The sequence below is a fragment of the Typopeltis vanoorti genome, chromosome 15, assembly GCF_054136105.1.
Source record: "Typopeltis vanoorti isolate ZY-2024b chromosome 15, IOZ_Tvanoo_1.0, whole genome shotgun sequence".
Classification (NCBI taxonomy): Eukaryota; Metazoa; Arthropoda; class Arachnida; order Uropygi; family Thelyphonidae; genus Typopeltis; species Typopeltis vanoorti.
Genome location: NC_143563.1, coordinates 36459451 through 36477067, shown reverse-complemented (window position 1 = coordinate 36477067; position 17617 = coordinate 36459451). Strand labels below are relative to the sequence as shown.

Below are 17617 nucleotides of genomic sequence, written 5' to 3'. Positions count from 1 at the left end.
ACTTTTTTGTGATTGGGGGCTTAACACAATGAGTTGTGACTCTGTAGAGGTCTAATGTTAATAATCAGTAAACTAAATAATTCTAATATGCACATTTTATTGAAATTTGAGCTTTTTTTTTTTTTTACTGTGTAACTCCATTCTTCTTGTTTAATAGTAAACATTAGAGTGTACTGTTATACTTGTCCTGAAGAAGCCAGACAGAATAGCTAGTGAAAAATTCGTGCATATCATTTACAAATATCTGGTCAACGAGTAATAAAAAAAAAAGAAGCTCATGTTTTAATGTTTGTGACCAAACGCAAAACAAAAATGCACATTTTATACATACTCAACCACATTTATCACTATCTCTCACACATACCCACACACAAACATTTTTATTTAGCAAATATTTATCATTAAATTACATGATGTGGAGCAATACTTTTAATATAATGCAACAAGCCCTAACATACTCTAAAATTTTGTAACTGTAACCATATTTTCACATTTATTCATATTATTAGACTCCAATGGAGTCACATCTACTCTAAGCTAATATGTCAATCATGACATGTCTTAAATTTTCTGGCAACAACTCTCTGTCACTTCCTCCAAGAAAAAATTTACTTCTTACAAACCAGACCTTTATTTATTTTCCATGCATGGCCATATACTGTATGTCTTCTATTCCAGGTTTACCAATCACATAGAAATGGATATAACTAATTCCATCACAATAATTCATATGTAATCTGATTAAAGCCTTGTGATAATCTGTCAAAAGACTTGAAAAATTTATCAGATTTTTATCCTAGTCCTAACTTCTCCAAATAATCACCAATTCATAAATTTTAGCACCATCTTGCTGCCACTTCCAAAAGCTCTCATTCAGAATGTAATCAAACCATGAAGTTTTACTTCTGTGGTACAGTCTGTTAAAATGATTCCAAGATAAGAAATTGTATGTAGAGATATTTTACTAGGCTCTGATGTCCTTGTAATATCTAGCTTGTTTAGCATTTCAAATACAGGAAGCTATATAATATCCAAATCCCTTAGTTCATAGAAGGAGATGGTTGTGTACAATAACAGGACACCCTATTCATATAAGCGGTAACACTACAAATAACAGAAATCACTAGAACAATCAACTTTTTCAATTTTTATGTCTGTTCAATAGTCAGATAACAGATAAAACTGCAAATAATGAAATGATTAATTTTTGTATGTTAGGTCACGTAACATGTAACATATTGAACTTAAGTATATTTTCATCTTGAATTGATTAAAATTTGTGTAAATTTTAAAATGTGTTATGAACACACAATTTGCATATAATGTCTATATAACTTTATATGAAAATTACACTAATGCAAAAGCTGGATAGCGGAATGAATCTCATATGAATTTAAATAGAATGAAGTATAAAAATGCTTTCATATTAGAATGAATTTTACTTATTATGAATTTTAATATGTGCCGAAAGCAACTGTCTCTTTGGAAATGCTTTACCACATGTTTCACATATGAATGGTTTGGTGTGAATTCTAATGTGTGTTGATACATATTCTTTACTTGAAAATGATTTTCCACATATTTCACAAGTAAATGGTTTTCCATCAGTATGAGTCCCAATATGTTTTGTATAGTTTGATTTATCTGAAAATGCTTTTCCACACACTTCACATGTAAATGGTTTATCAGAACTGTGAATCCTAACATGCCTTGTGAATACATGGCTGCGTGCAAATGCCTTGCCACATATTTCACAGGTATATGGTTTCACATTGGTATGACCAATAATATGTGAATTTAGGTTTTTTCTGTTTGCAAAGGCTTTGCCACACATTTCACATATAAACGGTTTCTCGTTAGTGTGAACAATCATGTGTGTTTTAAGGCAGTCTTTATTTGAAAAGGGTTTTCCACATATCTCACACACAAATGGTTTTTCATTGGTATGAATGTTGATATGTGATGTAAGAGACTGTTTGTTAGTAAATGCTTTCTTGCATATATCACACTTGAATCGTTTCTCATTAGTGTGCATCCTGAAGTGTATTGAAAGCTGTGACTTGCAGGAAAATGCTTTCTGGCATATATCACATGTGAATGGTTTTTCATTTGTGTGACTTCTAATGTGTGTAATAAGACTTTGTTTATGCGAAAATGATTTCTCACATAATTCACATGGAAAAGGTCTCTCATTAGTGTGAACAAAAATGTGTGATTTAAGGCACTGCTTTAATGAAAATGCTTTACCACATATTTCACATGTATAGGGCTTCTCATTAGTGTGTCTCTTAACATGTCTTCTTAGATGCGCTTTATCTAAAAAGGCTTTCCCACATACTTCACATATAAATGGTTTTTCATTAGCATGAATGACAATGTGCTGTTTAAGACATGGTTTGCTTGAAAATGCTTTGCCACAGATTTCACAAGTAAACGGTTTCTCGTTAGTGTGAATCCTAACGTGTACTATAAGGTTGCGTTTGTTAGCAAATGCTTTCCCACATGTGTCACATGCAAATGGTTTCTCATTAGTGTGAACCCTTATGTGGAGTATTAGGTTTGATTTGTCTAAAAATGCCTTCCCACATATCTCGCATGCATATGGTTTCTCATTAGTGTGAATCCTAATGTGTCTAGTAAGTTTTCCTTTATCTGAAAATCCTCTCCCACATAATTCACATTTAAATGGTTTCTCATTGGTGTGAGTTCGAACATGTATAGTAAGGCTTCTTTTGTTTGAAAATGCTTTCCCACATATTTCACACCCGAATGGTTTGTCATGAATTTTAATGTGAGCTGCAAGGCTTTGTTTTGTTGAAAATGTTTTCCCACATATCTCACAAATTACACATTCTTCAATGTCAGGATTCATTTTCTGTATGTGAAGTTGTAATAACCAGAAAATCTCTTCGCATACTAACAATTTTAATTTGTATGCAGCTTAATAATCAGTTGTGCAAAAAATAAATAAACAAACAAAAAAAACAGTTCATTAGTTACAGATATTTATCTGTAAATAAGCTTGAATAATAATTATTACATTTACTGAGAACACATATTTTTACTTTCGTTTTACCTAAGAAAGTGTGAAGCAAGAAAGAATTTAACCATTCACTTTGGCCATGCTTGGCTATAAAGTAACATGCCTTTAACCAACAAGGCTATTTCAATGCAACACTTTCCTTTGGACATTTCAAGGACACTTTAACATAGAACATTTTTTTTCTTTGTGCAGTGTTAATATGAGTGTAAACAAACACTCATAACTTTCTTGGTGGAAGTGATTAAAATGAATCTCCAGAAAACTTCATATTCATATATATGTATCAATGTGTAGTCTCCCCCCCGCCTTTACTATACAGAATTATGCACCAATATATTAACCGAATAGTCAAAATCTTCACCTGGGCTTCTATTTTGCATATGTTATATGCTTCATTTGAAATGAATACTTCAAGCAACTTATCACCTGTAAAAAAGAACAGAAAAGATATAGTCAGTATGCAACAAAGCAGCTATCCACTTGAAAATTGTGCAATTCTGCATAACTGAGAAATATATATACAACTGCAACGTAAGATTACTTACATTCAAACTATAATGATTCATAAATATTTCTGTGCATTATTAAATAACTTATAAAAGCATGATGGAAAAAACTGTGCTAGCCTGGACACCATGAAGAAAACCAAGAAAACCATGCTCAAGAAAACCAGGAAGAAACCAAGAGATATAAGGTGTGCAAATTCCCAGAACGAACACGTAAAAACTTTACCTGTAAACCAGTAGCTACCATCACCTTCGAAGTAATCCCCTTGTGCAACAACACATTTGCTGCTGTTGCCACAGTTCAAAACATTTCTGGAACTGGTCTTCAGGAATGACTTTTGTTACTGTCGACATATGATGCTGAATGTTGGAAACTATATCTGCTTCAAGGCATTATTCAGTTTTAGGAACAGTCAAAAGATACAAGAGGCCAAGTCTGGTGAATGTTTTATATATATATATATATATAAATTTATATATATATTCTTGATCTTCTACTCGGTTGTAATGATACATTTTAGAGAATAAGTTTTAAATGACTTTAAACCAAGATAAAATATTAAATTTTAATGATAATGATACAACTAGTTTCAGCCTTTTACAGCCTTCTTCAGGTATCCACTAAAGGTAGAACACAGTAATAAAAAATTGAAGTTACAAAAAACTGAGAATTACAGGCAAAAAATGCAATATGAAAAAGACCAGTTCCAGAAATGTTTTGAACAATGGCAACAGTATCAAAACTCTGAGTTTTTAGCTAAAAAAAAAAAAAAATCAACATTTTTGTGTCAATTATGTATTGCATTTTTTCGCCTGTAATTCTCAGTTTTTTGTAACTTCAATTTTTTATTACTGTGTTCTACCTCTAGTGGATACCTGAAAAAGGCTGAAACTAGTTGTATCATTAAAATTTCATATTTTATCTCGGTTAAAGTCGTTTAAAATTTATTCTCTAAAATTTATATATATAACATTCACCAGGCTTGGCCTCTGTTGACAGTAATAAAAGACATTCCAGAATACCAGTTCCAGAAATGTTTTGAACAATGGCAACAGCATCAAAACTCTGAGTTTTTGGCTAAAAAAAAAATCGTCCTTCATATTCACCAAGGACATTGTTATGATGGATGCTCCAACTGTTCAACAAAAGTTTTAAGTCTCTTGTTATGAAGAGCTTCACTCAACCTTACAAGCAGTTCTGTTTGTCCTTGTTTAATGAATTCAAAGTGAATTATGTCCTTCAATCAAAGAAATAAACAAGCACCGTCTGTCTTGACCTTCAACCGTGACATTTGCACTTTTTTCAGTCTTGGTGAAGATGATGTTTTCCATTATATACAAAGCATTTTATTTCAGTGTCATACTGAAAGCACCATGTTTCATAACCAGTAATAATTCTTTCAAAAACAGTAAACTGTGAAGAAAGATCAGAGCAAATATCAAACTGCTGCTTTTGATCTTCACTCAAAGTTCATAGAACCATTTTTGCAGGTAATTTTCTCATTTTCAAATTGTCCATCAAAATTTTCCCCACTGTTTCTTCTGCCAGTAACAGTAAACTTAATCATCTGTTGGACCAAACTAATTGCCACCCTCTTTTTATACGTACGCATGCTCGATGAGTTTATGGTTGACCAATTCTTTCGTTGTTTCTTGTCTTCCCATTCCTTCGTAAACCTCTTTATGCCACTCAAATACAATAGACTTTTTTATGACATTATCACTATACGCTAATTTTAACACGTGTAGAATTTCACTTGTACTTTTGCCTAATTTTCCGTAAAACCCAATGTTAATGTGCTTTTATAAATTTTGTTCACTCATTTTTTACACTGAAAGCAACAAACACCCATGTGCAAACTCACTTGTCAACTAAAGATTTGAATGTTTTGATAGTATTCAAGGCAATAGTACAGTCATGCACAAGAGTACATTATTCTGCAAATTTAATTGTCAGTTATTGGAACAACTGTTCACAGAAATGAAGAGATAGGCATTATTAACATAAGAAGCATAAGGAAAAGCAGTGGAGCAAGCAGAGCAATTACAGATACCATGAAATCATAATTGGTGTTACTGAGACAGAAAAAAAACATTTCTATGTTTTCGAGACATTTATAAATAATAATTAAAAGATGTTATATTCAGGCAGTGGTGATCAGGAAAAGGAAGGAGAAGCAATAGTAATTAACACTCAACATGAAAGCAGGCAATTTCAAGTAGTGTGCTATAGGAATTTCAAAACAGGAAACTAAACAATAAGACTTGTTTGTGCCTATGCTCCCAAAGAAGGTTCTACTAATGAAGAGGAATAATTAGAGGAAAGATGAACAGTTGAAAAGTGGCTCTTGTTAGAGATCTAAACAGCAGAGTAGGAAAGGAACATGGCATCATCTTCCTATTCCTGATATATACATTCAGAGGGGGATGTATAGGATATTTATTTATTTATCGTATAGCTTGTACACATGGTTAAAAGACAATAAGATAAAATACATATAAATATAGATAAGATATATGATAATATGAATAAAAGAAAGTAAAACATCTACATTCAGGCAAATACAAATATGAAATTTATGACAAGCATCAGACAGAAGGTTAATCATATTTTAACATTTAGGTTTTTAATCCAGTTAATCGCCTCTGGGGATAGGTCAAAGATATCCTTAAAGTCACCTGGATATGCTGTCAGCTTGCATTACTGTACTATATGGTGAATGGTCTGGGTCTCAGCTCCACAGGGACAGCGAGGATTTGATATCTTACCCCACTTTGAAAGTAAGTCTTCATATACACCATGGCCTGTACAAATCCTGTTAGCCGTTGTTCATATATTCCTGGGCAGGTCAAGTCCAGATGGTTTTTGGAAGATGTTTATGTAATTAAGAACTTCAGGTGATACTGTTTGGGACCACAGTACATCGCACCTACTCACCATATTGTCATTCTGGCTAAGATTACTGGTGATTTTTATGGTAGGTCTTCTGGATTTTAGTCTATTAGATAAAGCATCTGGAATAAATTCATGTATTGGGAGGTTATGGTTATTTAAAATTCTTTTATATTCACAAAGCAAGGCTTCCTGCCGTCGGAGTTCCGGAGGAGCAACATGGCTCAGAGTGGTGAGCCATTGTAAGGGTGTACTCCTAATGAAACCTGTTATTAAATGCAGAGCGGAGTTAAGTTGAGCATCTAGTTTATTGACATGGTAACTATTGAGCCAGACAGGAGCACCATACTCTGCTGCACTGTAAACTAGACCCATGGCAGTGCACCACAGAGTTGTGACACTTGAGTCCCATATAGTACCACAGAGCTTCTATACTATGTTATTTCTGATGCAAACTTTAGCAGTGATATTAATGATATGCTGTTTATATGACAGAGTTCTATCCAGAGCTATTCCCAAATATTTAGGTTTTGGATTAAACAAAATTAATGTTCCATCAGCATATATCTCTGGTTTTTGATTTGCAAGTCTATTATTGAGGTGAAAGCAAGAACATTCGGTTTTACCAGAATTTGGTGTTAATCTCCATTTTTTATGGAACTGCCATAAAGCCAACAGATATTTGTCAATATTTCTTCAGTTCTTTTTATAGACTTGTCACTGATCGTCAAAGCTAGATCATCTGCATAAGCAAACTTCCTGCTGGCTGTTTCAGGGATATCTGCGAATAAAGGCTAAAAAAGCAGTGGTGCAAGCACCAAACCCTGAGGTAATCCATTCTTAAGCAATCCCTGTTTACTGATACTTCCTCCAGAGACTACCCTGAAGTATCGATCACACAGTAAGTTGTTTAGGAGATGACCCAATTTTTTACATGGGATGACCTTAAGAAATTTATATATGAGCCCCTCCCTCCAAACAGTATCATAAGTCGCTGTTAAGTCAATAAGGACTGCAGTAGTCTTCAGGCGTCTTTGAAATCCTGCTTCAATGTAGGTTGTTATGCTTCTGAACCCTGCTTATTCTATTGGGACACGTTCCAAAATTTTATTGCTGATCCTATGCAATATTAGTCTCTCCAACAATTTGTAGGTTGCACTTAAAAGGGCTATGGGGCGATAGCTTTCAGTTCTGTCTGCTGGCTTACCTGGTTTTAACATAGCAATGATTTTTGTCCTTTTAAATTCTTTAGGAATGCAGCCACTTTCAAGTATATCGCTAAAGAACTTAGCCAGCCACGATCTTGCATAAGGTCCACAGTGCATCAGGAATTCATTATGAATATTGTCAAATCCAGGAGCCTTCCTCATTTTGATATTTTGAAACGCCGAGGATATTTCCTCTTGGGAAAAAGGCAAAGAGAATTGTTGATTCTTTTGAGTTACAGACTTCATAGCCTTTAGTATGCGTTTTACCTCTTTAGTATGTTCTTTATTTATCGGAGCTCTAGAAAGTGAAACAATATGAGCAGCTATCTGATTTGGATCAACAAGAGGAGATCTCTTTGGTACAGAGGGGCTTGAACCAAGCTTTTTAAGTAGCGACCAGGCTTACCAGGCTTTTCTACTGGAGTGTTTGAAATCTATGTTTTCAGTTATTTGAATCCACTTTTCCCTACGTTGAGAATATGGAGCAGTTCTTCTCCTATCTCAGGATCCTTACTTTCAAGGAATTCCTGATATAGGTATTTGCTTTCATTGGACCATCCAGGCATGTATTCTTTTTGGTAGCCCCGAGGAATGTGTATTTTTGCCACCGCTATAATTACTCCAGTGAACCGTGTATAGTTTATAAGTTTGGGGAATTCTTCTAAGGTGTGCATCTAGATCTGCAGTGAAGTTTTCCCAGTCAGCTTTTTGGAAATAATATCTTGATCTAGGAAATGATGTTATCACTGGAATTTGGGCTCCTAATTCCACAAAGATGGGACGGTGCTGGCTATTTGAAAAAATCTCAAGAATACGTCTGAAAGTCTGTAGAGGCTGATTTTCACTATCAGTGGAGACGAATGTCAAATCTGGGTTATATTCCTTATTCCAGGCTCTTGATTTAAAGGTGTCTTTTCCCTTGGCATCAAAAATCAAGTGAAGACGGTGTTGATCTGCCCATTCAACTAATATTTCCCCGTTTGGGTCATTATGATCGTATTTCCAAGAAGTTGAAGTCTCCAGAGTACACCGTTGGGTGGGAGATGTCTGTAGAACATCATTTGGCCAAACAGTTGCAGGTGGTTTATATACATTCACAATCGTGATATCTGCTACTTTAACAGCGGTCTTATGGATTTCTTCATTAGTAGAAGAAGATATCAGCACAGCATTTTCAATACCATTTCGGACATGTGTTATGTTGTCATAGCTACGACTGTAAGTAATCCCGAAAATGTCGTAGCCAGGGATTATTGCTCTAGATTTAACTTGATTTCAGTTTAGATATGTGATTCTTGAATGAGAAGTAGATCGACGTTTTTTTCTCGTAGAAGTTTGGAAAGACATTTACATTTAACTGACAGATACGAAGAAGATAAAGAAGAACTGTTGTGAAGGTCTTGAGTTTCCATGTGTAAATATGGTCAGGAGATTGCACAATGGTCTGGACACCAGTTGCTCTAGCTCTTTAGCATAACCCAGGGTGCACCACGAGGAGGCAAGCTAGAATTGCACCCAGGTACTATCATGATATAGGATATTATGATAGTACCACATGAAAAAGTTACATCATTACTAACTTTCTATGAACAATTTTCCTCCAAATAAATCTGCTATCTGTGAAGACTTTGATATTATCAGATCTTATATTTCTGCCTTTTAAGGCACTTTTTTACTGTATTAATTTACCTAGACATTGGTCTTCCTCTGGGTTTTTTCCCCTGCCATCCTGGCAGAGAACACTTCTTTTGCTTTTCTCTCCATTCTGTTTAATTAGCCATACCGCCTCAGATTAGATTTGCTAACATGTGATGGAATGTTAACAATCAAGTTCTTTCCTGATATCCTCATTTTTAATATAATACTATATTGATGTCATCTATTCACTCCCCTAATCTGCCTCAGAACTCTCATATCTGTGGTCTCAGTCTCTGATCAAGTGTTTTATTTTTGACTCAGTTCTCAAATCCATAAGTAAAAATTAGTTTGAATGCTATCTTGTATACAGCTAGTTTTGTTTAGTTTGAATATGACACGCAGACCCAATCTGGATAATTCGGAGAAGACCAAAGCTAATAATAACAGCAAGCACCTACTGGATTTCTGTCCAGAACACCAGTCATTACAAACATCATGTCCAACATAAAGATGCATAAAGCCACACAGAGAGAACACACAAGAAATAAGAAAAGTTGCACTGTTGATAGTGATATCATCATCATCATCATACTAGTTCAAGATGCAGTAATATACTGTACAAGGATTTGAAACAGGAAGTGATCACAAAAACGATTTAACCCCTCAACTGGGCAGGACGTATATATACATCCAGATAAATCTGGATATGATTCCGTAACACCTATTGAATAAAAGATGTTGGTAAAATCCTATAACCAACATCTTTTCTTTTCCTCCTATCCACCAAACTCTGTAATCTAAATTCCCACAACTCTGTATAACCATCACTACAGAGTCTTCATATCATTTTGGTTATTCATCTAAGGATCCTCTCTAGTGTTTCCATGTCACAAATTTGGGCACAATAGTCCATGTGTGGCCTGATCAATGCATTATACAGAGGCATCGCCTTATACTTACATAACAAAACATAGCAGCATCACATTGCTGCTGTGTACATTGATTTAGATCTAATATATAAATATTGGGAGGGAGGGGCAAGTATAACAAGAATCAAACCTTAGAAACCAAGTAGCAAATTCTGAAGAAAATGTCAAATCATTCAGCCAGAAAGCATGTGGTGAAGTTGTCTGCAAGGTGCATAATCAGACTCAGGGTAGTCTCAAAAAGTTTTAAGTAGCAGTCCTGGAAAAGAAATTATGCTGCAAGTTCTTGACAAGCAAATCAGTAGTTGCTCTGAGAGAATACAGAGAAGAATGTAAACAGGCTAAGTTATGTAGAAAACAAGCTAAATCAAAGTGATGAGAAGATTATGTTAAAAATATAAAAGACATTGCAGAAACAGACATGACTGGAATTGATGTGGGTTGCAGAATTGGAAGTGCTTCAGATATTGCAGAATCCCAATGCAAATATGGACATAGGATTAAATGGAATATAGTTCGCCCACCGTTTGTAGATCTCTCCTTGGCATTTTGCCAAGAATAGTCGATTCATGCTGAAGGAAAGAAAGAAATGAAGGATGTACGAATTGGTCACCAACATGCGAAATCACGTGCTTTCTTGTCTGTCGCTGTGCTAGTACTAGCTTGATTTTTGTTATCGCTTTTTTTTTTGCATTATTTTTTTATTATTAATTTGTATGATGGATCCAGTACAGTCAACAAGTTCTGTTGTTAAACGTTTCAATAACTCTTGGAAAAGAATATTGAATAATGTGCTGACATTCTGCGAAAAAGAATCGTGTCCTTGTTCCCCTTTCTGAAGTCATAAAACGTGCAAGTGCAATTGCGGGTGTATCGGGGTCGACTGTTCAAAGAATTCCTAGGGAATCAAAAGGTGAAGGTAAGCCAAAATTTAAATCTCCTAAAAAAAAGTGCCAGAGTAAAGAAAACCATCGAAACCGTAGCTCTGAATGATTTTGATGTAGACGTTATAAGAAGAACTATTCACGAATTTTACGTGGTCGAGAAAAGAGTGCCAACCGTTCTGAAATTGATTCCTGTGCTTAAGGAAAAAATTAATTTTCCTTGGAAAAGAGAAACTTTAAGGAAAATATTTCATGAAATTGGATTATGTTTTAAAAAGTCCCAGAATAAAAGGAAACTTATCATGGAGCGAAGTGACATTGTTTTATCTAGAACGCAGTATTTGAGAGCAATAAGACGTTTCAGGGAGAAAAAACCTGATTGTGTATCTAGATGAAACTTGGATTGATAGTAATTTAATATGGAAAATGTTGGCAGTCTAAAGAAGAATGTGCAGTGCTACAAACCGGAAATGCCTTGTGGCGCATAATAATTTTGTGTGCGGGTGGAGAAATGGGTTTTTACCGAATTCAAATTTACTATACAAAGCCAATTACTATAGGCAAATGAATTCTACAATCTTCAAAAAGTGGGCAGAAGAAAAACTGATTCCAAACCTTCCTAAAAATGCTGTTGTTATAATTGATAATGCTTCATAATCACTCTATTTGATCAAACAAAGTTTGATCAAATAGAGTGATATGAAGCAAGTTCTTATGGATTGGCTCTCTTCCAAATTGGTCTAATAAGAAGCAAGTTCTTATGGATTGGCTCTCTGCAAATAACATTTCTCATTCCCTAGATATGCGAAAAATCGAATTGCTTAATTTGGTCAAAAGAAACTTGCCCACAGCTAAACTATTTAAATTTGACATGATGCTCAAAGAGCATGAATTTCTAGCTTTGAGGTTACCACCATATCATTGCGATATTAATACTATTGAGTATGTTTGGGCAGAAGTGAAAAGTTTCATTCGCTATCGCAACGTAACTGGAGATACTGACATGTCCAAACTTTTTAAGCTTTCAGAACAGGCGATTGAAAGTATTACAGTTCAAAACTGGGAAAAATATTGCTTTCGTGTCACCTCATTGGAAAATATGTATTGGGACAAAGACAAAATTATCGAAGAATTATACGAACCTTCGGTGATCAGTTTAAGTGAAAGTGATGGCGATTCGGACACCGATTTAGATGACTATGAAGATTAAAAGGATTTGATAATGGTATTTTTTTCCAACCTTTTTTTGCATGGGTTTGTTAAAAGAGTCACAACAAGTCATAAATAATTAATCGGTTTAGGACATTAAAGTGTCTCAATTCTCTCAACTGTAAGTTTAGAATATCTAAGTTGATTTGAAAAAATTTCTGTTTTTCTGTATAATAATTTTTATTTTATAGAAAACTTTCTTAAAAATAAACTTAGTTAAATTTTTGTTTTATGCTATACCTTTTTTAATTTTGTTAATACTCTACGTACATTTTTCCAACTGTTATACAAGCAAAATAGTTACACTTTAAAAACTACAATGTTCGTAAAAGAAAAGCTAAATTTTCTGACCTGTAATAATAAACAAAGACATCCCAGAAGACAGATTGATTACCCTATTATCAGAATGGATTCTCCTTTTTCTGACATGCGCAGAAGTGACGATGGACCTCTAATCGGTGGGCGAACTATATCAGATGATAATATGCAAAGGAATTGGCATTGCCTCTGACTTAAGTCTCTGTTCTAGTAAACTCCTAAGGGAATGGACAAAGTACAAAACAGTTCTGCATAAAGAAGGCTTCGAGAGAGAGAGAGGGGGGGGGGGAAATTATAGACCAGTCAGCATCTCAGGGGTTGTAGTAAAGATATAGAAATTAATTAAAAACAAAATTCAGGAGATTTGCTATGGAGTGATGAGAGTCACAAAAAGAAATAAACCATTTTGCTAACTTTTACAATACGCCCTCTGAACTTCGACTCCCTATCTGCTACCACTCCCAAATTTGTAGCCCAGTTCCATCAATGTAATATACAGCTTGTAATATGTTTATTCACAATCTTACACTGTCACATTAAACTGGTAACTGTTATCTATTTAATGGCAATCATTATTTCTTTCTGTATAACCTTTCTCATCAAATTCCTGACATGTACCCTCAAGAGGTATACAGGATATTATGATAGTACTTACATCATTACTAACTTCCTATCAACAATTTTCTTCCAAATCAATGTTACCTGTCAAGACTCCAACATTATCAGATCTTACATTTCTGTCTTCAAAGACAATTTTTACTGTATCAATCCACCTATATCTTAATCTTCCTCTGGGTCTTTTTCCTGCTAATCTGGCAGAGAACACTTGTTTTGCTCTTCCATTAGCTCTGGTAACATATTCCTGGATACTAACAATGTCAAGTTTTTCCTAATATTCTCGTTTTTAATATGATATTGCCATTGATGCCATCTGTTCACTTTCTCAGGACTCTCATATCTATGGTCTCTAATCTTTGGCCAAGAGTTTTATTTCTAACCCAGCTCTCAGATCCATAAGTTAAAATTAGTTTATACAGCTAATTTAGTTTTGACAAATTTCTCTCTTATTCCATATAAATTTATTCAGTTAACTTCCTACCATACCGGCTTTGTTGATTCTGTTATCTATTTCCATATTTAATTTACAATCTTCACTAAAAACTGCTTGATAAAATACCCTATTGACACCATATAACATTTTGAACAGCTTTTGCCTTTGCAGGTCTACAAAACTTAAATACAGATCTTTGTTATGTTCCCACAATTTCTCAACTATTTGTCGTAAAGTGAAAATCTGATCCTGACCACCTCTATTTGTCCTGAATCCAGCTTGTTCTTTAAGCTTTTCTTCCACAATCCTTCTCAACTGTTTCTCAAATATACTTGCATAAATCTTACCAGGAACACTCAGTGGGAAATACCTTTGTAATTCTAGATGATTGGAGCAGAGCTCTCAGTACCTTTTTTGTATATGATACTGAGAGCACTGCTCCAATCATCTGGAATTTGTCCCTCTGTTGAGGCTTTCTGAACTATACAGTGCAGCCACTGTAAGACTTTTATACCTCCATACTCTAGCATTTCTGGTCAATTATCATCTACTCCTGCTGCCTTTCACATTTCAAGCTTTTGATGGAGTTCAGATGTCTATCCTTGCAGACAACCTCACCACATGCCTCTCTGGCTGAATCAATCAATGCTTTCTTCAGGGATTGCCACTGAATCTGCAAGGTTTGGTTCCTGTTCTCACACTCTTTCATTTTTTCTTGAATAATGTTTGTGTATTTTAGACTACAGTTCACATATGAGAGCTGCTCAACTATTATTCACTTTAAAAGTTTCTTACACATTCTTTTCTTCTTTTCAATATGAAATTCAATTTTATCCTGCTCAAGACTAAATGGTGATCACTTCTAATTTCAAATCTTCTGTACAGTCTAGTGTCCTACACCAGTGAGAAAACATCACTATCAACAATAACATAGTCAATGAGACTTTTCGTATTCCTTGCCTCTTTTTTTCCATGTAAATTTATGCACATTTTTATGTTGGAACATTGTGTTGGTAATAACCAGTCTATGTTTCAAGCAGAAATCCAACAGGCACTTGCCATTATTGTTAGTGTTCCTCTTTTCTCCAAATATATCTAACATTAATTTCCTACTCTGCTATTTAGATCTCCAACAAGGAACAACTTTTCCTTTTTCATTGTGTCAGTTGCTTTTCCTAAAGCATCAAAAAATTCCTCCACTTCGACCTTAGTAGAACCTTCTGCAGGACCACAGGCACAAATAAGTCTTATTTTCCAGTTCCTAATTCTGATATTTGCCCACATCACTCCACTTGATATTGCCTGCCATTCAAGAAGATTTGCCTCATATTTTGTGTTGAATACTATAGCTGTTACTAATTTTTCCTGATTGTTATTGACTGAATATAACATTTTGTATTGCTGCATATTGCATAGAAAGATCTCACCAGTTGATGTCTTTTTTGTTTCAGTCACCCCTATTATATCAATGTCATACTTATCCAATTCTTCAGCCAGCTCCATTTCAGGCTTATGTTGATAGTACTGATCTTTAACTCTGGTGATGTTGAGTTGGGGTGTGTTTCAGTGGCTGACTTTTCGCTGTTCACCCTGGTTTCCTGGTGAAAACAATGGAGGGGGGGCCCTTGCTTAACCAGGGGGCACACCAGCCGGCATGAAATTCTGCCACATTGTACTATCATTTTATTTGTGGTTTAAGCGAATAAAAATACAATTTGGTTGGCTAAATTCCAAATCGCCAGCCCATCTTTGTTCGTTCAGTATTCAGGTGGATACATAACAGGGTGCCAATGTGAAGGTGAGGATTATACATTAGGTCAGAAGCCCTGGTCGGTTCTCCACATTCCTTTAAAGGCTATGTGGAGGCCTCCTTTTAATTATACACATTTGATCCTTAAACACCCCATCTAGCATTCACTAATCAATTAACTTGCTAGTTTTGCATCATCAGTAAACAACAAAATATCCCACCACTACCAAAACTACTCTTCTATTATTAATGTACAAATAAAACTTAAGTAGCTACAACACAGAGGCTTGTGACACACCAATCATCTCCTGGATCCAATGTATAATAGATTTCCTGTAGTATCCTGTTCAATGCCTTTGTGAAATACAGCTGTAAAATGGTGTAGTCATTTTCTTTATCAACTATTATAAGAAAAAAAAAAGTTAATAACTAACTGAGACAAGACCTACCCTTTGCAAAGCCACACTATCCATGGAGTATCATATTCCAATCTATGCATTCCTAAATTCTGTCTTAAATAACTTTTGCATTACATTAACCATTACACTTGTGATAATTTATAATTGCTAACACTCTTGAAGCCTGCTTTATGCAAATGAACATTATTATCCTCTTTCCATTCCCTGAGGACCTTGCCAAGCTGAGACTTAAACAACTTTACCATAGGCACTGCCAGTTCTCTTGTAATATGTGGATCAATATTATATCCAATCCCATAGCTACAGGTCACAGTGATATTTATAATATCCTAAGTACCTTCAGTTAATCTAGCTCTATTCTTATCTCACCTCTATCATGTTGGCAATTGCAGTATTGCTGGTTGGAAGATAAGCCTTGTAACTCCTTTATATTTTATGCTTCTGTCACCTTTACATCATTGCTCATTAAAATTATCATATAATCAATCCTCCTTAACACTCAGCAAATGTCTGGTATTTCCTTCAATCTGCTCAGTTAATTTCATCTCACAATCTGATCTTGGTTTCCTATGATCATCATCATTCTTGCTTTGTATTGCTCACTGAATCTTCTGATCACTTTTCTCTTTATATTCCCCTCCACAATATTTTTTGTTGCAGTTCCTGCTTCATGGTGTTACTTCTCCATTTAATTCCCACATGACTTATTCCCCTGACAATTTGGGTATACAGTCTGATACTATTTTCCTCAAACATTCTTTGACCATTTCCCATATATACTACATATCCTTTCCTTTGCAGTTTCTTATGCCAAAGCACTGCACCAAGCTGTCTGCTAAATTCGTTGTACTCACCTGCTGAGCAGTTCTACATATGTACAAATGCACACTCTCCCTAAACCATCGTTCCTACTAACTTACTTGTGTTGACTGCATTTCCGCTACCATCCTCTTTTCTCTCTATCCTCACGAAAACACAGTACCCCTTACAGTGGCATAGCTAGAAATGTTTCCGCCGGGAGCGAATTTTGAGTTTGCCGACCCTTTTAATGCACACCAAAATTACTACAAAAAGTCAAAACAACGTATTGGGAAATAATTTCCGTAGGTACACGACTTCTCTTGCATCTTATAATGACTAACTTATTCAGATTCGAAATGTGATAAACTTTGAAATCCCATTTACCCCAAGGACCATTAACATCATCACTTCTCAGCTGCATTTAGTAAGTTACAGAATACAAAACGTTAATGACATTAAAATCCCTCGAATAGATCAAAACAAAAAATAAGACTTTTGACTCCTATCTCTTACCTTCAATTCTCGCCATTCTTAAATTGGCCTGGGATAAGTGTACACTGTAAAGGAGGAAATAAGAATTGTAACAATAATTCCATAGTCAATGAAACGGAGAAAGAAACACTGAAAACCAATTTTAAGAGTTTCATAATAATTAATTTACTTATTTTTTGAAGCACACAACTACAGCAAAGTTCTTTCCTAAAACAAATACACGTGATCTTCGTTTGAAATATTACTCTTGTCCAATCGTTTGGCGCATTTTTGCAAGAACTCTCGCACCAGAGGCAATTCATGCATTCAGTAGCTACTCTGATACGGTGGACGGCGACTACTGTTTTCTGGCTTTCCTACAGTACTTTGTGCATTCCTAAACTCTGAACGGTACTTTTACTTGTCGAGTGCTCTCTTCTTCATACAATGTTATCTTGGTTGACCACTTAATCGTTCTTATAGTCGCCTGCGTGCATCAC

At 35.0% G+C, this 17617-nt stretch overlaps 1 protein-coding gene across 1 annotated transcript; it reads right to left on the bottom strand.

The window, feature by feature from the left end:
- Positions 1–319: 319 nt before the first annotated feature.
- On the bottom strand, positions 320–17371 carry LOC150098624 (uncharacterized). The gene is made up of 2 exons (XM_090404947.1): positions 17160–17371; positions 320–3469 (listed from the first exon to the last, which is right to left on the bottom strand). Exon 2 carries the CDS (start codon positions 2870–2872, stop codon positions 1439–1441), a length of 1434 nt encoding a protein of 477 aa, XP_090261073.1. The 5' UTR covers positions 2873–3469; positions 17160–17371; the 3' UTR covers positions 320–1438.
- Positions 17372–17617: the final 246 nt, after the last annotated feature.